The sequence below is a fragment of the Halichoeres trimaculatus genome, unplaced genomic scaffold (assembly GCF_033239565.1).
Source record: "Halichoeres trimaculatus isolate MK-OKI-2021-1 unplaced genomic scaffold, fHalTri1.1 fHalTri1_scaffold_13, whole genome shotgun sequence".
Lineage (NCBI taxonomy): Eukaryota > Metazoa > Chordata > Actinopteri > Labriformes > Labridae > Halichoeres > Halichoeres trimaculatus.
Genome location: NW_027437191.1, coordinates 16,732,929 through 16,755,699, shown reverse-complemented (window position 1 = coordinate 16,755,699; position 22,771 = coordinate 16,732,929). Strand labels below are relative to the sequence as shown.

Genomic DNA, 22,771 nt, shown 5'->3' with positions numbered 1-22,771 from the left:
CCTGAGTCGCAGTTGCCAGTAGAATATGAAGACAAATAAGTCAATTTATTTGCATATTTGCTGTAATTCATCACGGCATTCAAAGCAGTACTGGGGGCCAAAAACTATGCATCTGTACTTGAACAGCTCTTCAAGAACTGCAATAATATTTTTTTATCCTTTTTTCCTGATACTGGCCCATGAGTCTGGAAGAAAGTACAAGGAACAGTGATGTAATTTTTTTTTTAAAATATAAATATAAATAGTGTGGTTTGTGATGCATTAGAATTCATAAAATGGAAAATGGAATCTGAGTCCCCAAAGATTGAAGTTATTATAGTTGTAAACAACAACAAAATGAAAATCTAATCACAGCTCTGTTTCTAAAAACCTTAAAATCAAATTTTCTTGCTTTCTCAGCAAATATCATGTGATGAAAGCAACAAAGTCCGCTCCATGTTGTTTGACTTTTTCAGCTCCCTGTCACATGCGGTGACAAAACAACAGGGCTCATGTGCAGATGTTAAAAAAAATTGATCAAGAGAGGCCAAATGGCAGAACAAATAAAACTTACAATAAACAATCTATACAAAATAAAAAAAAACGCGATAATTTGTGTGATCACAGGAGAAGACTGATGATAACAAAGATAGGATATACTGAGCCCAATCAAGACACAGGTGTGAAAAACCAGACCGGTGAAACTAATCAAGCAGGGGCAAGTTGACACACTGAGGCAGGAACATGCAAGGTATGATTAATAAACAATACATAGAGGAATTAAAGGGACAGAAACACAACAAGAGATCAGATTTCTTAAATTTCTAAAAAAGAAAAAAAAAAAAAAAAAAAAGAAAATCAAAAACATATACAGCACATAGCAACCACTTCACAACCTTAATACTCAACATACCATCAGCATCAGCCTGAACACAGATTCCCTATCTGACACCAGTCATGTTTGGATTTCATAATCATGTGTAATGACGCCAGAGGCATTGCTTTGCAGTCACTCACCATTATAATCCAAGCCCTCCTTTGATGTGGTAGGATCAAAACAAGTGTGTAGGCAGAATATCAGGATTCAACAACAATAGCAACAACTACATCAACAGGATATGAGTTCTCGGAGAACAATAGGGGAGTGTTGCACCTCGAGGGGTAAATAGCAACACGGCGGGAAGTCAGCAACACAACAGTGTGAAGTCGATTAAAACAACACGAAAAGAAGAGCAACTTTTGTCTGGGTTTTTGCCTGAGTGAGAACACAGAGCAGGCAGCAGCATTTGGCCATCACTTTCTCAGCTCATCTATCAGCGCTAGTGGTGCACAAGGTCAGCTCCCAGCATCACCGGTACACATCTCTACCGCTCAGCTGGAACAAACACACACACACACACGCACGCACACACCTACATAGGAAACTTGCTCAAATCCAGTACATGACCTTTGTTGCATGTTGTCGCCTCACTTTCCTTTCGATCTCTGCCGCTGAGTGTCAATGTGAAACCGGCGGCAATTTTCAAAGATGTGGCCAGGACACGGGGTATGATGCAGGGAGATTGAAATTGGTCGGCAGATTGGTTTGCAGAAAACAAGCAATTTAAAATGACTGGCTGCAGGAGAGTTGTCAGTGCCCTCCACAGCAGCAGTTTAAGTTGAAAGATGCTGAAGTGTTTCTTGGATGCAGAGGAAACGTAGGCTTATAAAAACACTAATGACATTCTCTACAGAATGCTTTAAAGGATTTTAAACAATGGGCAGTTATTCAGAAAAAACAGCACAACTGTTTCTTTGTTGGCTAGGCTTTGTGTTGTGTAGCAATCCCCACATCTGCTTTATGTGGCATTATATTGAACATTTTATCTTTAGTTTTCTCCATTACAGATAAAATTACTGACACCACGAAAAAGAATTAACTCTCTGCGACTGCAACATGGACTCAAGGAGGCTAATGGACCATGATTAGAACTCTCATTTATTTTCTTCCCTGATAGTAATACATGATAGGTATAGAATAAGTATGGAACGTTTGGATTAACTAATGACTGTTTCTAAAGGAGAAAATCAGGGAAGTTTCACACTTTGGTTGCTAGGCGCCGCCCTGATGGCTATGGCTGCCTTTTGCAGCAGCTCACTCTTCTTTGTCCATTTCTTGTAATTTTTTCATCTCTTTTTTTAAATCTTTGTATTTGGAGTGGATCATTACTCTGTATGGCTCATTTGTTGGTCATGGACACCAAACTTTTTGTGGCTTCAGTGATATTTTTACTACTTTTTCTCCTGTGTTTGTCTGGAGATCCTACATGTAACCATGGCTGCATTGTTTACATGCAAACTCAGCTGTTAGCAGCCCGTAGCATGTCAATGCTAACTGGTGTAAGGCCTGATGTCTTCCCACAAGGTGAGGAGAAGGAGGTGAGGACGACGTGCTGGTTCTCAGGTGTGAGCTAAGAAGTGATGACATGGACCTGTCCTTCCATCCATCGTTATTGGGAACGTAAGATCTATCTCCAATAAGACGGATGAGCTAGCTGTGCTAACCCAGCAAGAGAGTGAATACCAGAGGGCAGAGTAGCATCATGCTATTCACAGACATGGCTAACGGAGCTAACACCAGACACCAATGCCACATTGGAAGAGCTTCACCTGCTGTGAACAGACAGGATCCAGGAGACAGAGACTGAACAGACTGCTGAAGAAGCTCAGTCCTGGACCCTGTGGAGGTGGAGGCTGGCTGAACTGGACAATGATGGACAAGCTGTCATCAACTATTTTCTTATGGACCTTTTTGCACTTTCTATACACTTTCTTACTTTTGTTTTCTTGATTGCTGCTGTGACTTTAATTTTGTTGTACTTGTTACAATGACAATAAAGTTCTATTCTATTCTATAAAAGAATAGAATAGAATAGAATAGAATAGAATAGAATAGAATAGAATAGAAAATACTTTATTTATCCCCAAGCGGAAATTCAAGAGTCACAGCAGCAATCAATAAAACAAAAGTAAGAAAGTGTATAGAAAGTGCAAAAAGATCCATAAGAAAATAGATGACGACAGCCCGTCCACCACTCTCCAGCCCAGCCAGCCTCCACCTCCACAGGGTCCAGGACTGAGCCCCCCCAGCAGTCTGTTCAGTCTCTGTCTCCTAGATCCTGTCTGCTCACAGCAGGCGAAGCTCTTCCAATGCGGCGCCGGCGTCTGATGTCAGCTCCATCAGCCACGTCCGTGAACAGCACGATGCCACTCTGCCCTCCGGCAGCCCCTCTGCCGCTGGGCTAGCATGGCTAGCTCGTCCATCCCACCGGAGATAGATCCACGTTCCCAACAACGATGGATGGAAGGACAGGTCCACGTCGTCACCTCCCAGCTCACACCCGAGAACCAGCACGTCATCCTCACCTCCTCCTCCTCACCTCTAGGGAAATCATCAAGCCCTACACTAGTTAGCATCAACATGCTACAGGCTGCAAACAGCTAATTTCACATGTAAACAATGTAGCCATGGTTACATGTAGGATCTCCAGACAAACACAGGAGAAAAGAAGTAAAAATATCACTGAAGCCACAAAAAGTTTGGTGTCCATGACCAACAATGAACCATACAGAGTAATGATCCACTCCAAATACAAAGACGACAAAAAGAGACGAAAAAAAATTACAAGAAACGAACAAAAACGAGAGAGCTACTGCAACAGGCGGCTACTTGGGCAGCGCCTGGCAACGGAAAAGAGATGCTCTACAGAGAGAAAGGATCGAAGCGTTTCTGCAATTTGTTGATATGGATCTTTGACAACTGCAGGGAGAGCGTACAGCCAATGTAGACTTAGAATAATCTAAATTGTAATACTGATATTTATGGATATAATATATTTGGTTTGATTCTTTTACTAGACTTGGATTTTTGCAGCAGGGGGCATCAGCTCTGCCCAGGTAACTAAAGTGAATGATAACTTGCTAAGTGAGACCTGAAATTTCATGTCCTTTGTCAAAATGTTCTCCAAGGAGAGAGGTTATATTTGCTTCAGGTCACATGCAGTTGTGAAAGTCCCACTGAGCTCTGTGGCTGGCTTGTTCTTATTGTGGTATTTCTTGTAGTCACTTCCTTAGTGGTGATTAACATGGTTACAGTTCAGTGAGACCCCAGCTATGGTCTATGTAAGAGATGTGATTTCACACTGTGCTTGTGGGTATCACAAGAACAAATAATCCAACTGTGAAAGAGTTCAATTTAAAGCCTCCACTGAGCTGTGGAAGAATATAGATTGCATCAGCTTTTCCAACTCAAACAAAAAGATTTCACTTTTTACTGTTTCCTCACTTCCACATACGCACACACTGTTTTATGATGACACAGGGAGTTGATACAATACCATGGTTTTGTTCCCTTGATGCAAGCCATAAAATGCCTTTACAAGACACATCACATCCCACTGGAGGAAGAACTTATGATGTTTTCCTACAATGAAAACATCTAGAGTGGAAAATTGCAGTTTATGAAAAAGCCTTTCAAGACTAACACACACAAAAAGGCCGAACGGTGGTGCCTGGTGGAGAAGACTTTCAAAAGCTCATAACATTCCCCAGTTATTTTTCGTATCACTGGAGCCTTCTAATGATCATTTGGATCCAAGTTCATTATCCCAAGAGGACTAACTATTTGAAGAACCACCCCTTAGTAAGCAGACTGAAGTTCTTGTATCTTGGAACCACTCAATAATTTGGAAAATCATTTTACTATAAGGTCATGATCCCCAGAGAATGAATAATTGAGCACTCCTCTGACTTCTTCTTTTTCCTACTTGAGACTTACTTCTTGTGGAAAGGACTTGAGTTTATGTGTCTATGCAGGTTTTTCCTGAAAAATAAAGTGTCAACTTCTACAGGAATAATCCTGCTCAATCATCACTTCTGGGCCACAGCGCATGTGTGTCAGTGCGTACATCGAACTCTCCTTGGCCTGTATGTTGATGTTTTGGTTGTATTGGGCGTAGAGTAAGTGTGGTTACATCAGCCAATCACAACAATGATTAGCAAGTAGAAGAAGAAGTCCCGAGTGGCTACAACAGTGAAAGTAGCAGGGAGAAAGAAAAACCACCAAAGTGAAACAAAACGGCGAACAGATGAAGCTTTTTCCTACAAGTGGGTGAAGCTTGGCTCGACTTTCACTCACTTACGGGAACTTGGGGAGCAGCTCAGGATAAAGAGCAACGTAAGTTGGCTTTCTGCTAGGGACGTCCCGATATTACATTTTCACTTCCAATACGATACCGATACTGCATCATTGAGTATTGGCGGATACCGATATTAATCCAATACGATATCAGCATTAAACATGCATACTTTTATAACTTATTTTGTAGTATGTCTGTCATGTTAGAAAAGGCTTGATTAAGTGATATTATTCAAACAAAGAACATTAGTCAGTAACAGTAGGTATGAGGAAAAACTGACCTATTTATTATTAACCAATGGGTAACAGAAACTGCTTATATTGGAGATTTTAGATGCATTCCGATACGATACCAATACTTGTTTTTCTGCTGATATCGGACCGATATCCGATATCAATATCGGACTGGGACACCTCTACTTTCTGCTAACCAGGTATGTGTTAAATACTCATGATTAGCTTGTGCTAACATGCCAAGTCAGGTGCACAGTTCTCGAGTCTCTCCACATAGAAACTCGATGCTACAGGTGGTTCCTCAGCTAGTGAATGAGTTAACGTAGTCACGGTCCGAGGCTGTGGGTGTGCGTTACCGCTGGCACTGATCCAAGGAGGCGGAGCCCAGTTTGAATTTGTGTTTCATAACAAGTAATGAAAATAACTGCAGAACCTACCCTTAAGGACCAGTGGATCATCTCTGAATTTTTGACTAGGTTCATGATTCCGATTCGGTTTACACCCTTCTATCACCTAGCTATGAATAATATTAAAGAAAAAATCCCACTCTTTTTCAAGGGGGCTTCAGTTATTGTATCTATGAATCACTGGGTCATTCCAATAATCAATTTGATTCAAGGCAATGATCCCAAGAGGATAAGTCATTTTGTATTTTTAATCCTCTTTATCATCAAACTGAGATCCTGCAAATTATGAACAAGTCTCCATGAAATCAGATCCAGATTCTGGTTTTGCTTAATAAAATGATTTTTTTTTTTTTTTTTTTAACCTTTTTTGACATTTTTTCATTATCTGCTTTGTTGCCACATACCGGCCAAACTGCTCATTCTCATTCGTTTTTTAGTTATTCTGTAACATACTGAAGCATAATAAAATACATTCAATTATAGGTATTAATAGAATATGCGGGCTCAGTATTGATGGATTAAACTCTCTAGAGGCTAAACTACTTCAATATGACACCAAGAGTTTAGAAAAGGACTCAGATACCCTGTAACACTTTTATAGCTCTATCTGAGGAGTCATAAGAGGTACAGAGAAAAAGAGAAAAGCTTTGTCCTTTACAGATGTTTTGTGAAAGACCTTGTCATCATCAGCAGCATTAGTCCAACATCTAGGCTAAAAGCCTTTAACTGCTCCCTGCCTCGGACCCTTGGACACAGTCCAGCATAAATTTAACTTACTGCACTTTTTCCAATACAAAAGTTGGTCTTCTTCCAAACCCTAATGTATTGACTGAAGCTGAAGTTCCCAAGGAGTGCAGAGTTATGTGCTGACAGCTTTTGACAGATTTTTTTGGCTGATGGATTTTTTCCCCAGCACAACAAATATGGCAGCATATTTACGAGTCAACTGCAGAAGACCAAACCATATTTCTCCTTAACCAAAGTAATTTGTTGACTTTTTATCTAAACAACAATCCAGACTCTCCAGATGGCAATAAAAAATCTCTTAAATCAAATGTGACATAGGGAGAACATGTGGAACAGGCCTGCAATAACTGTTTTAAGTTTGAAAGGAGCATAGAAGAAGAAAGAAAACTGCAAGCAACTATAGCAAGACCCTAAGATCAGTGCTGGAAACTTAGCATGCAAGAAGTACTAAACTGTTTGTGTCTTAAAATAGTTCGGGGCAGAGGAGTCAGACTCAGTAATTAAAAATATCTTTTACCTTGAACAGAGCTGACCTATTTATCTGACCCATGCACATTGCCTAAAATAAACCAAACACACCCTAGAGAGGGTGTCAATTACACTGTGATTGTTTGGGAAGACTTTAACATGTGCAGAAATAACTCCCACAGTAGTAGCATAAGATCTGAGTCAATGCAAAAAAAAAAACCTCCAACATTACCCCCTGTTTTATCAACTGGTGGATTGATGTATGGTTTGAATTTCTGTATCTTATTAGCTACTGATAAAAAGAACCAAAAAGGCTTGCAAAGAGGAGATATATAATGAACTGGGTGTAGGTGTATTGTTGCAGAGTACTTTTAGTTCCTTACTTTATCCTACCCTGTCAACAAACTCAAAAGCTAAAGTCAGTCTTTAACTTTGAGATGCTGTAAAGAGGATCTGCTTTAATTGGACTGCCTTGCCTGGGAAATGTTTCTTGTGGTGGTTTTCCCAGCTCTCTGTCTGCCATACGGAATGAGCTTGTCTGTATATGTAAATGCGTGCACATGTTTATGTGTTTGTGAATGCATCGGGGTAGAACTTGTCTGTGCGCAAACAGCACAAAGAGAAATGTGAATGCTACGATGTACAAACAACACCCAAACAACACAGAATGGAGATTGGATTGAAACAAATTTTCTTTGTTCAAGACAACTTTTTACAGGAAACAATGCGCCAAAGTAAAGTATTTATCAGAACAGTTATATAGTGCAACAGTTGTAAATGTTGTCAACAAGCAAACATTGTAAGTTTGTACCGTAGTTTAGTAGCCGTCTACAGCACTACTGGTAGCGCGGTGCTCCTCTCACAGCGAGCACCATGCTCCCGTGCCCACCCAGAAAATTCCTCCTGCGCATGCGTGTTTTAGAATTTGGAGAGGAGAGAAAAAAGTCGCCAGCATGTCTCATCAGTCGCGGGTTGTGGGTTCCCTGGGCTTGTTTTCCAGAGTGTAGTTGTTTATTTGGGTTGCTTTACTGCTCGTATGAGCCCTGATTCTCTCCCAACTCTCCCCAACGAGAAACGAAAATGACATGTTTTTGAGTTTCACTTTCACTTTTCAGCGCCCCCCATGCCGTGCAGTCACAGCACTCTGCTGAGCACTGCTCCAACATGACGGCAGATGAGTTTGATGCTATTTTACAGCTGAATACCAAAATACTGGGATATTATCAGAAGACAAACCCAAATGCAATACAATTCAACCAGACCCCAGGCTCAAAGACTAAAGTCAGCCTGACCAACACTCTCCAGGTTGCTGATTTATGGAAACGAAAGTAATATTATCTCCAACTTTAGTTCATAATATTTTCAAAGTGTGACATAATACAATATAATATAATATAATATAATCAGTCAGTTTAAAAAATTTGAATGAATTATTTTACTGGAACTAAAAATATGTCACTACATAAAGTTTGGTTTAAAATAAAAGATTTGCTCAACTTAACCTGATTGAGATTTCCCCTTTTTGCATTCAAATTTTAAAAATACAACTGAAAGGTCTGCTTGAATCATTATGCTGGTGTCATTTTATGCCTCAAAGGGTTGGATTTAACATTAATATAGTGATTTAGAGGAGAAATCAGAATATTGAGATATATATTGTGTATCGAGATATAGCCAACAAATATCAAGATATTGGATTTTGGCCATATCATGCAGCCCTCCTGCTATTTCTCCTAGAGTCAGCCAAAGGTATAAAATTATGGCTACACTACAGGACATAATCCCATGAAAACAAATAGCATAAGAACAAAATTTAAGTCTCTCTGTGCACTGGTGCAATTTGCATTTATTCAATAAGCTGCTTTGCATAAAAGGAAACCAGAAAAAAAATTGACCACTTCTTTACAAATGAACCTTTCAGTGAACTGGTGTTAAGTTTGTTCATTACCTATGTGACGAACAAATTTAAGGTTTCTGAGGATGACGGCATAGAGTGCAAGTTGGTGCAGCAGCATAGACTGTAAAAAAAAATTGACGTATGCTTGCTCAGCTGGAAGTGTGGTCTCCACAAAAACTGCTCTCCCTGGTGGCTGGCTGCAGTATAGGTTAAAAAATCTGTCTTTAAAAAATTAATACTCCTCGTAGAAATGTTTCTCATGTCCAATTGTTGTGGTGATTTGAAGACATCAGTTAGCTGTCTTGAATTCAAGTTCTCTTTTTTCTGAAAAGCTTCGTTTTCATTAGTTATATGAGGTTAAAAACGAGGCTTTATGTAACGTTTAACGATGATTGACAGCTGCTGTTCTCGTGACTTTTTTTCGGGGATTGTAAAATAAGTCGGGAGGTAGAGTCAAGAAGTGATTAGACACTCAAAAGAAAAAAAAAGAAAAAAATTTTCACCCAGCTCCACTCAGATTCTCCCAGAATCCCTCATCGTCTCTACTGCGCAGACTCTGGCTGCATTTGCTGCTACAGTGGCTGCGCCTGTGACGGGGGTAGTTTGGCTTCAAAACCGTACAATGATAAATGGCGGAGCCACACTGTCCACTCTATATACAGTCTATGTGCAGCAGAGATTGGAGCTGCCATCAGCTTCTCTTGGCACAAAACAAGGGCAAACTGCATGGAGCCTTTCTCAAACTTTAGTATTCTTTGTGAACTGGACCTTTAGACTAAGCAGCTGGTGGGGAAGATGATGCGCAACTCTTGGTGCTTTGAACCCCTAAATGAATTCCCTCCTCAATTTCTTGTTGTTTCAGTGTCAGCATTTACATAGGCAAGCCAGCTGCAGTAGTTAAAAATCAGCTGGCACCACTTGCGATTTCTATACATTCAACCTGCTTTTGCTGGTTAGAAAACAAAAAACTTAATTATTTCCTTCTGTGAGAAACCATTGACCCACTGTATTAGAAATAAGTATGTATTGTTCGTGATCAGACAGCTTTTAACATTTTGGAAAAGGGTTTAAACAGAAAATAATGAAGAATCAAAAATGTGGGAATATGTGAGCTCAACAGGTGCAAAGTTCATAAATTCACCAACATTTCTGAAAATTTCCTTCACAATGAAAGTGCAGCTTGATGTAGCAGGCTCCAATTTGGTTTTGTGCAGTGAAAAAAATACTTAAGGACATGCAGTCAGTAATCGTGTCTCATTCACAGACCGCTCGAGCACAGTAAATGAATTTCCAGTTCTCAATGGCAAAGGTTTAGGGTTGTATTCCTCAATGCAGAAAAAAATGAGAGAGAAGGTAAAGACAGGGAGACTCTTAAAAGAAAAAGAGACAGAGGGTGAGTATCAGAAAAAAAAAGAAACCTAAAGGGAAGAGTCCGACAAATTAGAGACAGCGTAAAGCAAAAGCAACAGTAAGCTCATAGACCCTGAGCTGAGGTGGTGTGTGGTCCTTGGTGAAAGCTGCAATGTAAATAAAAGACAGCAAAGCCTTTTTATCTCACTGAGTTGTTGCGATGAGGAAGGAGGTCTGAAGATTATGTTTGTTGGCAGAGAGCAGGAGCTCAGTTCACTTTCAATCAAAGCATCTGCAAAGTGGATTTGCTTCAAATTGATGAAAAACCAACAGCATGATGCATACCCAACACATTTCTGAACCACTGTGACTGAATTTCCCTAACAGAATTATATGAGAGGTGAACCAGACTTGGACTGAGTGGGAGAATGTGTCTGTAAAACTGCAATATTTGGTTTGAAATGGACAGTGTGCAAACCAATCGAGAGGAAATTACTCCACAAAATCCCTATTTGCTGTTCTCTGCTTTATTTCAGATAACTCTTTCCAATAATCACAGTAAACTTTCTGTTGTTCTTTTTCCCAGGAAAATCCAACTCGTCAGCATTTATATAATTGTGTTTTTTTTTTCCCCTTCAAAATTCATCCCAAGCATAATAACCTCTGGGTCTCGATGACTGCGCCATCGCAGGTTTGCAATCAGGTAACACACACACAGCTCACATGCAGAGATACAATTTCTGCATTCATGTCACAGCGTCCAAGTGGTAAATTATTCATCATGTCCCTCCATGGTGGAAATGTCACAGGAATGTACTGCCACAGACAGACAAACACTGTGTCTCACGTCGCTGTATATGTCCAAACTTATAACAGTACACAGCTAGTACAGTCTTTTCAAAGTGCGTTTTTTTACCATTTGGATTGAAGAAATCTGTTTCCCCAAAAAGGACTGAAGCACTACCAGCTACAACAAACCCATAATCAACCTTGTCCTCTTGTCTCTTATTTTGAAAGGTCAATTATAACTGTTTCATTGCTTCATGATTTATCAGCTCACTGTAAATGTGAACTACACTTAATCACAAAGCTTTGGTTCCTCTCTGTTTACTCAGCTCAATTAAGAGGCACACCAACAACATAATTAATGTTCCACCAACATAAACACCCACCAACCGTCTGCACACACGCCAAACCAGCCAATAGAGCGAGGCCATCCTGTTACCTATCACGCCATTGGAGGATTTCATCATCTTTGTGACAGCAGCTGGTGGGTGTGTAGACTGATATAGTAACAAGGACATCAACCATCACCACAGAAAGTGAGTCACTGGTGGCATATGTGTATCCTTGAGTGTGTGTGTGTGTGTGTGTGTGTGTGTGTGTGTGTGTGTGTGTGTGTGTGTGTGTGTGTGTGTGTGTGTGTGTGTGTGTGTGTGTGTGTGTGTATACATGAAAGGTTGGTACAAACACCATCTGATCTGCTGTGATGTTTTTGCTCTGCTTTGTTTTTGTTCTGTCAGACTTAATGATCTTCCTCTCTGTTCTGCTTACAGAATTGTGACTTTTTATACAGTTTGCATGTGTCCTGTACTGTTGTTTTGCTGTATTACTGTTGCTGATGAAAGCTGGGCACTGGTTGCCTGGCAACCTCAAAATGACAACTTCTCGCCAGAAAGTCACATGATCAAAATATATTCAAGGAAACATCCTGTTAAAGCAAAATTTGTCATTCTTGACACGTCTAAACATACTGATCGAACTATCTAGATGGAACCATGACCATGACAACAAAGGAGGTGACTGTGTATTAAGTCCCCGTTTACACGACAGCGTTTTACCCAAAAATACAAAAAAAAAAACACAGTGAAAAAGTTCCACGTTTTTATGGAAACACTGAGTAACTGAAAACACTGCAGCATGCATGCCAGGCCTGTAGTCAGCGATATAACTGTAGAGACACACCCCTGCAGACCAGACGAAGTCTAGCTGACTGCTAATCAACAAAACAGGAGAAGTGCAGAAGAGGTGCAACAGATGCATATTTTGTTAAAAGGCAGTCAGCAGAGTCAGCAGATTCAGCAGCACAAACACAACACGATAGTTCGCCATTGTTACACTTCTTGTTGTCTGGTTTGCGCATCGCAATTTAGTTACCACAACTCAAGTTTGATGTGCAAATCGGAGCATGACGTCAGTATTTCCACCATAAACCCTGGCTTGCTGCTAACATGGAAATGGTTTTGTTTCAGAAAAATTCCACTCTGGAGGCTCTTTTCAAAAGTTTCCATTTTAGGTTGGCTAAAGCACCGTTTCTGTGTAAACAAGAGGCCAAAACACAACAATAGTTTTGAGTCATCTTGTTAACGGCCCATAAGTCTCCAAAGTGGCTTGAAAAAGCTGTCGAGTTTGTAACATACAGTTCCTTACTTATTGATAGGGATGGGAATTGAAAACCTGTTCCTGTTGAGAATCGATAAGACATGTTTCAATCCATTAATATCATTAGCCTGTGTGCCTAACGATTCCTTTATCAATTCTTTACATTGTGCCAGAGCCGCCAGCCTTACATCGACCAGTCTGCTGCAGCTATTTTAGCTTAGCAGTTAGATAATGTTTCCCAAGAAAACTCTGATTCAGGATTTTCAGCTTTAAGTTTTACTGAAAAACTGACTTCATGAAGAAATGTACACTACTCTCTCTCAGGAGATTCATATTCAGTACATTAAAAATGGTATAAATCACCTTATTTACCAAAATAAGAAAATAGCGCAAGCTTGATGCCAATGTTTATGGGAAACTGCATATGCATATGCAAGCAGTTAGCATACATCAGTATAACTTCAGCTTCAGAATAGAATTTCGACTTTCATCACAGAAACATATCACATCAACTCTTAGTAAAAAAAATTAAATAAATAAATACTGAGAATTTCAAATGTCAAAAGCTAACAGGTAATTGAAAGGCTCATGGCTGACTTCATAACTATGGAAAGGTTCCAAAAAACTTAAACCATTGCTATAACCCCTTTGAGACACTAGATGGCCTACTTGAATAATTAATATATTACAACCCAGTACATCAACGGCACATTGTGTGCAATTTTTACCTGTTTCTGTATAACTATGCCCAGAAATATCCAGACTCAGGGACCAATTACATTTTATTCACTTACAGTATAACCTAAATTAAATGTTGTTGACACAGAAAACCTGTAAAGCTACTTTTTGTACCAGGAAAATTTACAATAGGAATTGATAAGGGAATCGATAAAGAATCAGATTGATAAGCAGAATCGATAGGGGCATTGATATTGACATGTCTTGACATCTTATCAATTCCAATCCCTACTTATTGGTTCTATATTTATTTACCTGTTATCTGTGCTGGAGGACCAATGTCAAGATCAATTTCAGAACTCGTGATTTTCAAAGTTATTGAACTTGTGTGTTCTGTGTTACAAATATGTGTCCTATTGAAGTAATCAACATATTTGTCGGCTTTATTTTGATGATCATCTGGTGATTTTTTTGGAACTGGATCAGAATGACACAAACAATGTATTTGTTTGCCTCGAAGTCATGTTTTGAATAATGATAGATATTGTTGGACTGAGTCAAGCTGGCTGCACCTATTTGATTCCCATCTTTATATCAAGCTAGTGAAATGTTGCCGTAAATGCGCAATTAGTGGTGCTGATCTTCAAACTCCCAGAGCAAACAGTTCTGAATATTTAAGGCTTTTAAAACAAAATTTTATACACTGTACCAGAATCAGTATTCAGACTTTATCAGACAACATCCCACTCTGTCATTCTTTAGGACCATGTGTTTCAAAAGTCTGTTCAAAATATTGTTAATCTGCAAACATCAACTCTTTTTAGTGGATTAGAGGGATTTCACTGGGAGCAGGAATACTGAATTAAAAAGCTATAAATATATTCTATCCTTAAAGTAAGAAACAAATCAGGTCATAAAACCACTTCAAATAGTCCTCCAGCTGAGGTTTCCCCATTCCCCTTATTTTCAATGAGTTGCTTTTTGCTTTTATCTGTTTGATGATAAACTTTATATCTTTAAACTTTCTATTTGTCAGACAAAATAAGCAACTTAAGGATGATCCTTTAGGGTTGAAGAAGCTGTGATGTTTGCATTTTTCAGACCCTTAATGGGTTAAATGTTCCAAGCTGTTAGAATAGAGAAAAGCTTTCAAGTCCCCACAGGCTCTTCAAACTGAAAAGAAGAGAAGTCACTTGCTTTTACAGACCGAAGAAAAAGAAACCTCCACCTCACTTTCTAATTTGGTCCTCAGACACCTCAAAAAACTGCTGACCACAAAGGTGAGTAATAAGGCGAGTGCACAGGACCACATGCTACATTGACTCTAATTTGGATCACACTCTGGCAGTAAGTCACTGCCAGAAGGACTGATCACCTGACACGGACAGTGATGTCATCTGTGAGGTAGACATATCTTCAACGTGGCTCATCGATCTCTGCTCAGCTACACTGACATCACTGATCTCACCAATTAACCTAGCTAATGAAGCGGGAGGAGAAACTGCTGTTAAGAGTAACAAAAGACATCAGTTCCACTACATAAGACACACTGACCACCAACAGCATTGTTTTCCCACTCTGCCATGAGGTCAACTATTAGGTGGAAGCTCACATAGCAAAAACAATTAGCTTCAGCAGGGGGTTAGCAGCAGAGAGGCACGCTGTGAAAAAAGGCTGTCTTTTAATTTGTGGTCAATTAGGATGCTTTGAACAGAGAGGATTGTGGGCAGTGCGGTTTCCTGTGGGTGGCTTTCACTTTAATGTCTATTTTATTGTCTTTATCCGTATACCCCATAGAGAATAGTGTTTTTATTTTTTTTCTTCAGCGTTTGTCTAACTATGACAGAGCTAACAGTGCATAGCCAAACAGTAGCATGTACAGCAGTGTAAGTCCTCCAGCTCAGCTAGCGGTGGTATCAGCTGGCTAAGCTATTACAACAGTTAGCAGAGCAAAACATGTTGTTGACTAAGGCATAGCATTAGTTCCACCGCATTAGACACAATGACTATCACTGTGACAGCATCTCATTCACAAGCACACACACACACAAACTCACACTCTCCCTCTGTGGGAACACACAGCATCCTCGTTTACTGCACAATGGTGTGTTTCATATATGTAAAGCACATGCAGCAATCCAGTCGGCACACTTACATGTCTGTTGTTGACTTTGTGTTACAATGCGTGATTTCATACAGCTATTACAACCACGCATCCCACAGTGAGGGTTGTACGCATTAGCAGGCTATTGCATGATAGATTAGGGTTATTTTCCCAGATTGTTCCTTTTGTTACTCAACACAACAAACACATATTAACACACGGTAACGTGCCGGTGACAGTGTCCCATTCAATATAACAATAGGTCTTGTATCTGCTTGTTCTGACTGTACATGACTCCATGAGCTGAGAATGCTACAGCATGGGCGCCTCTACTCATATTTATGCATCTGAACACATGAACAATGTCTCATTCTGCACCACAGGGCATCATCAGTTCCTATACCAGACAACGCTGCTTTTCATAAATCTATAGTTACAGAAAATACAGGATCTATTTTTCAGTGAGCACTTCCACTTTGCCTAAATCTCCCTGCTCTGCTTCTCATTCCCAGCATCGCCACCAGAGACTTCGGCCTTGACTTATTTTTCAGAGATGAGCAGCTAACGGATACTTTGTTAAGATATAATGCTTCTTTGATTACAGGTATCGAGTGAGAGGCTCTGAAATGGTAGAAACCCCAACAAAAAGAAACCTGTTTGACAGATGGTTAAACATGATGGTGGAGAGGCTCAGTCATTTTCTGTCATCCAGCTGGATGATATAATATTGCTGTAGTGAGTGTTTTGGCACGTTTCAGCTCATTGTTTTGGTTTTCCAGCCCACAACACAACTGTTTTCTTCTAATTTTACGGTTCTCATCAGCATTGTTTCATTTCTGTTACCAAAAACCCCATGGTAGCACAGGATTTAGTATTTAACGGTGAAACATTTCCTAAGAATTGGTAGAGACCATTAATGGAGCGAAAAGTGGTTGATGTTGTGTTTGGTTCCTACAACTCCAAATGAATGCTTCCACTGCTATTAGTCTCTTAATTGTTAACTACAATTCCTTCTACTTTATTTATTACATCCCCAGCCTAAGTGAGAATGAACTCTGGGCCTAAATCTTCTCACTCTGGCCCTGCTTTCTTAACATCTTTCTACTAACTTTTCTCTCTGTTTCCTCTCCCCCTTCACAAAGAAAGAGGGACTAGGGATAGGCAGAGTGTACAGCCTGACCTGGCAGGCTACCCTGGCATCTCCAGACCAATTCACCTTAATGAATGGTTCCAGATCTGCTCATTTCATTTCTTCTTTTCCAGGGGGCATAATCAGCAGCCAGTGCACCATCCCTTGAAGCAATTGTACAGATCTACCACCAGTTAAAGTAACCCAATGTGTGACATAGCCAAAACTTCACTTCGCCCTGCTACCAGAACAGCAAATGCAGTAGCTTGTTTCACTCTATTGTGGCCCAGTATAGTGTTGGTGCTACAATTTTTATGCTAGCTTTTGTTTGGCAATAAATTTGAAACTGGATAAGATAGATCGATCAATGACCAGAAATCAGCATTAAGTGTATAAATCTAGTACATAGCATAAATAACATTGCGATCCACACCGCGGTTGTTCACATTTCTTCCTATGTTTAATACATGTCATCACATTTTTTTTTACTTCATATTTTTAAGGGATACAGCCATGACATTTCTGAACTCAGAAAATATTTGCAAAATTTTAATTTTTATGGTTTATTGCCCTTTTTAGAAATGTATTTAGTTAGCCTGGACACAAGTCTGGACATTTTATCAAAGTTTGGGATATAAGGGTTGTATCAATGTATAGCAAAAGTTTTATGCGAAAAAATGACACTACAGCATGAAAAAATGTGAAGATATGTTCTGGCTGACTTGTTATGGTATGTCACAAAGGTTGAAAAGGCAACAGAGGTGGATTCACCAGACCTCCCTTTGGTGAAATCTTTCAGCGCAAGACGGAAGCAGCTGTACAGCTGTGCCATCTTATGGAGCAGTATACCTGAGATGGTTGGGAAATTGTTCAGACAAAAAAAAGAGGTTCCAGACCCAACCACCAGAGAAAAATGAAGATGAGCAAGCTGATGGGTTTGGCAACTGCAGGCCACTGTCAGGAGTGAGCTCTGTCCTGAACAGGCTTCTCACCTTAAAGGTAGAATTTGCAGGATTTTTGGTTACTTGTTCATAAACACAAATTCAAACTAGGCTCCTCCTCCTTGGCTCAGTGCCAGCAGCAGCGCACACACACAACCTCCAACCAAAGCTACATGAACACACTGACTAGCCTAGCAACCACTTGTAGCATCTCGTTTCTACATAGGAGAGACTCAAGAGCCATGCACTTGACTAATCATGTTAGCGCAAGCTAATCACGGGTATTTGACACATAACTGGTTAGCAAAAGCCTTGCGTAACTCTTTGTCCTGTGTTGCTCTCCAAGTTCCCAAAAGTGAGTGAAAGTTGAGTCAAGCTTCACCCTCATTTTGTAAAAAATTTAATCTGTTAGGTGTTTCATTGGTCTACCATTCCGAAGCTGCTCCAAATAGCTTCTTCTACTCGCTATCATCAACACGCAAAACTGCTTGTGCACTGGGCGTGCTGTAATTGGCTGATGTAACCATGCTTACTCTCTGCCAAGAAACGTGCAGACAAAGCCCAAAACATCAACATACAGGCAAAGGAGAGGGTTTGAGGCAGACACAGACACTAACACGTGTATAGAGTCCCACAGGAGATCACTGAGCTGGATTGTTTCTGTAAAAGTTGACATATTTTGGGGAGAAAATCCTATAAACTCCAACATAACCCTGCATTATTGGTCCTCTTTCCAACATTTATCCACAGACTCTTCGCTTTGTTTCCTCTTACATTTTCTCTCTCCTATGTGGGCAAGATGGGTGGTGAGAGCTAGCACAAAGGGGGACAGTTCTGGGATGCCGAAGCCTTCCTGAAGTGTTGTGAGCTTAACTTGACAAATCAGGGGTGATGAAAGCTGTTCAACTGATGACAGTTGTGTTGTCTTTGTGCTTGAAATGCATGTTTGTTGGAGCTATAACGGCTTATGTCTAACTTGGTATGGTCATATGTTGCATGAGTAGACTGTCCGCCAAATAAAAGTTACTGATGCAGTGACAAGAAATAAGATGAAAACTTGTGTTTCTTGAAAAAAAAATACTACAGCTATTTTACAAACGTCGGGGATCAGCTGCATTTAGCCAATTTAAATGGGAAAAGAGGACCAAATGACTCACCTTTACCCACCTCATATCAGAGCTTAGAAGGGATTTTCCTCTTTGATGTCACTGACTCACAGGATAAAACTGGTGAAATCACTTTTATTCCTACTTGCACATCCTCATGTGTACTCACACATTACACACACCCCTCTCTCCCCATTGTCTTGCCTGGCACTGATTCCCGTTGACACAGATGGTGATGATGAAAGGATGAGATACAAAGACACACAGACACAGGGGGAAGGCGGCAGTTGATCCCTCCTTCCCTTCATCAGTACATTTCCCCCCATAAATCACAAGTACCTGTCCCTAACATCTATCCATGTGCCATTCAGCTATCCATCCACTCCTCTTTTAACTCCACTGCTTCAATTTATCACTCTCAACCTCCACCTATCCATCAGTGCTCCATATGGGCTCGTAGTGCCATCTTCAAGCCCCTACAAACATCCATTCATCCTTTCAATATGCCTATTCGTCAATCTGTCCCCTAAACCAGATCTTACCTTGTATCATGACCTTTTACACACCTATTAACTTCTGTTATGTGACTTTACAGTCATCCATCTTTCCCCCCAGCTTTACTTCCATCCATCTACCAGTTTATAATCACCAAAGTAAGATCTGTGTTCTCTGATTGCCATGTTACATGTTTTAGTTTAACTCTTCTAGGATATTAAGAAATCTTTCTTTCTGAAAATTGATCCCCTGTTAACCAATGGTTATCTAAACACTTACCAACTGCATGCCACATATGAAGGCCAAGGTGCACCTGCCACTACAGCACCCCATGGTGTCCTCCACCCTCTCTCCAGTGATCCAAGTGGTGAAGAACTTGGGCTCTTGGTTAAAACTCCCAAAACCTCCAGCTGGACCTTGGAAATCCAAGTAGCCCCCAGAGGGCCTGTCTGGCTGGACAGCAGCCCAGGTGGAGCAGCTTGCTGCTCAGCCTCGGTGGACAGAGAGCGGCCCCTGTACTCGCAGGAGCTCAGGGGAATAAAAGGCTTCTACTTTGTTCAAAAGAGTGGCGATGAGAGGTAAGCAGTTAGGTCTCCTGGTTTTCCAACAAGGAGTCAGGGATCAAACAAACAAGAGGTCAGGGATCAAAGATGGATGCTGGGGCTGGGGGAGATATGACTCCAAGAACTAATCCCGGTGTATCCAAAAAGGTTGGTTCAGTTCACCATCTATTTTTCTTTTCTGTTAAGTAGTTTGTTCAATCAGGAGGTGTGATTCATGTTAATTGACAGGCAACAGGAAAAACTCTCATTCCTCATCATGTGCAGATATGTCAGGATTATCTCCTACAGGACTAGAAAGTCCGAAAGAAAATCACGTCCATTGGTTGCATCCTTAAATTAGAACGGTTCAGGAGAGACTTATAAAACACTGAAAACTGCAACAATAGTCAGAGCTGGTGGGATTGAAAGGAAAGATTGCCCAGATTAACTACCCTTTTGTTGAATAATCCAAGCATGTGGATTTGGGGTGAGTGAACCCGCCTAATTTGTGTCTGGGTGGAGAAAACAAGTGCAAGCGGTCGCTGCCTCCTTTCATAAGCCAGCTCCTCTCTCCTCTCAGGGGAAGTAACGGGCATGTAGCGGCAACATCCTTCAGGGGTCCATTCACACCAGAAAAACCAAACACAGCCTTTTTACCTCCAACCCGCGGTCAAAATCCAACGTCTCTGCTTTTTCCTTTTGATTTTTTTAGTGTTTCATCCACTCAGAAAGCAGTGAGTAAAATTGTTGCAAGGATGTTGTGGTATGTCAACAACCATTGGAAGTCCTTTCCATCAGCTCCAAACATATCCGCCGTATCCTCAGCTGTTGGTCGGTTAAGTCACTTCCTCCTCCTCCGGTACCGCGAATAAATCTCTACAATCTCAAAAAATGAACCGGGCAGAAAAACACGTCCACGTTTCATTCAGAGAGGAAACCGTGTGAGATATCGGGTCGAAGTAAGTCACCAAACGGGACGCTCAAGAGGCGATATCAGCGTAATATACAGCTAAGTTTAGTTTGCCATCTCGGGGTTGTCTTCAAGGGATGAGGAGGGGAGACAATGGGAAACCGGGATGGACCAACGGACCGAGAGAGACAGCCGTGAGGAGCGTCTCTCACCCGCCATCTGTCAAGTCAAACACCGCGCGACAACACGCGTTTCCGGCGAGGATTTTCAAAATAAAAGCGCGCACGTGCTCTGTGTGGGGCTAGTGAAACGTTTTAGAAGACCTGTAGATTTCCTTTGTTTTTTGGATACACTAGGAAGTATGTAAAACCAAAGTATTTCAAACAAACTGCAGCCTTAAAATCCCAAGCATTTGGAAGATTTTCTTGAATTGAAAATTTTACTGATTCTTTCAGCAACTTTGAGGCCCAAACTTGAGAGCAGGGTGTTTTTTGGTGAGTGAGATTTATATTTGCCCATTTGTCTACTTAGCTTATCAAAGGCTCAAAAACACCGACCTTGTGTGTGTTGATAAATGCAAGATAATTTGGTAGCGAATTGGGTAAATTCAAACGTTTATGGTTGATTTATATGATGATTTAAATGGTTTACATGCTTGACCACTATATTCCTGACTATGTTTGGAAGTCTCAACCAGAATTGCTTAGTCCGATGACACGTGTGTTGGGGACCTGGCTATCACTATGCTAAAGACATCAAATGCACATTTCTTTTTTATGGAATATTTATATTAGAGTGTTTTGACAAGGGGTGCTGCTAAAGACTTTGGACAGCATTAAAACAAATTGATTTGCACCCATACAATCTACTGTGCACATTTCTTTTTTATTTATTTATTTATTTATTTATTTATTTACATTAGCCTACCTGGGTGCAACTTAAATTCAATTTAAAAAAGCTTTTAAGTTTGTATGTTTAAATTTATTTTGTGTTTGTTTTTTTATGTCTGTTTTTTTGTTGGTTTGTTTTTTGTTTGTTTTTGTTTTTTTGTTTTGTATTGTTTTTGTTTTTTCTTTGCCTTGGTCATCTTGCTGCCTTATATAGTGATGGTTTTTAGGCCTATGTGTAACTCAAGATTTGCATCAATTTTGTTCAATATCACTGTACAAATGTGATGCAGGAACAAATTTGAGAGGCCATTTAAAAGAAAAATAGAATTTTATTTTATTATTATTCATTGCTTTTTGTTTTTAATTTTTCACATGAAATATCGACATTTTGCTGTTCTCTGGGCTTTTACTTTGAAGTCTATTGTATCTGATTTCCGCCCATAATGTGGCTGCCTTTGGCTCACTTGACGAGGCTGATGTTCCGCTCGGCAGGGGAGCGGCGGGGTTCTTTTCACTCTCTGAGACACACCAACATTTAGCAAGAGAGGGATGAAGCCACGGTCGGCGTGCAGTGCAGCTGCTAGTGAACATGGCCTTCAACCATTAATCTGAAACCATTAATCTCTCTCTCTCCCTCTCTCAGTGGGGAGTCCCCCTGCCCTGAGTTGTTCATACAATCATTTATTCACATTTCTCCTTCACTACGGCTAAACACTTTCCTAATAACCAGCTATTTAACAGGATCTGTCAAAATAAGATCCGGGCAGTGTGTTTAAAAATGTCAAATAACATTCAAAAACATTCTTTTAACTATCTGTCAATTACAGGAAAGAGCCTTGGGTTAACACTTTAGATGGTAATTGCCTCATTTATGAATGACACTTCATTTAGCTCACAAGCTGTGCTGTTCACATAGTCCCAAGAGTTCAGTGAAGGCATCACGGCTGAAGACAAGTCCAAATTAAGCTACTTAAAACAAGCAGTCCCTCCCAGTTGTGTGTGTGTGTGTGTGTGTGTGTGTGTGTGTGTGTGTGTGTGTGTGTGTGTGTGTGTGTGTGTGTGTGTGTGTGTGTGTGTGTGTGTGTGTGTATTGCTTATGGGGTCACATGTGCCACACCTATAAACTGGCCAGCGTTTTAAACAGACACAGGGGTGTAGAGGCTATCACTGCTTTAGCTATACAACATAATGGCCTGTTTTCCCCTCCCCATCAATCTCTGTCACAGCCCACCCCTCCCACACAAACACACACAAACACACACAAACACACACAAACACACACAAACACACACACATACACACACACACACACACACACACACACACACACACACAC

General features: G+C 40.5%; 1 protein-coding gene across 2 annotated transcripts in view; it reads right to left on the bottom strand.

Annotated features, from left to right (window-relative positions):
* Positions 1–20,753, bottom strand: part of nkain2 (sodium/potassium transporting ATPase interacting 2) — a 120,789-nt gene extending 100,036 nt beyond the window's left edge. For both annotated transcript variants that reach the window (XM_074685135.1, XM_074685136.1), the window contains exon 1: positions 19,373–20,753. In XM_074685135.1, coding sequence (XP_074541236.1) covers positions 19,373–19,426 — 54 coding nt within the window. In that variant the 5' untranslated portion in view covers positions 19,427–20,753. The remainder of the gene's footprint in view (positions 1–19,372) is intronic.
* Positions 20,754–22,771: the final 2,018 nt, after the last annotated feature.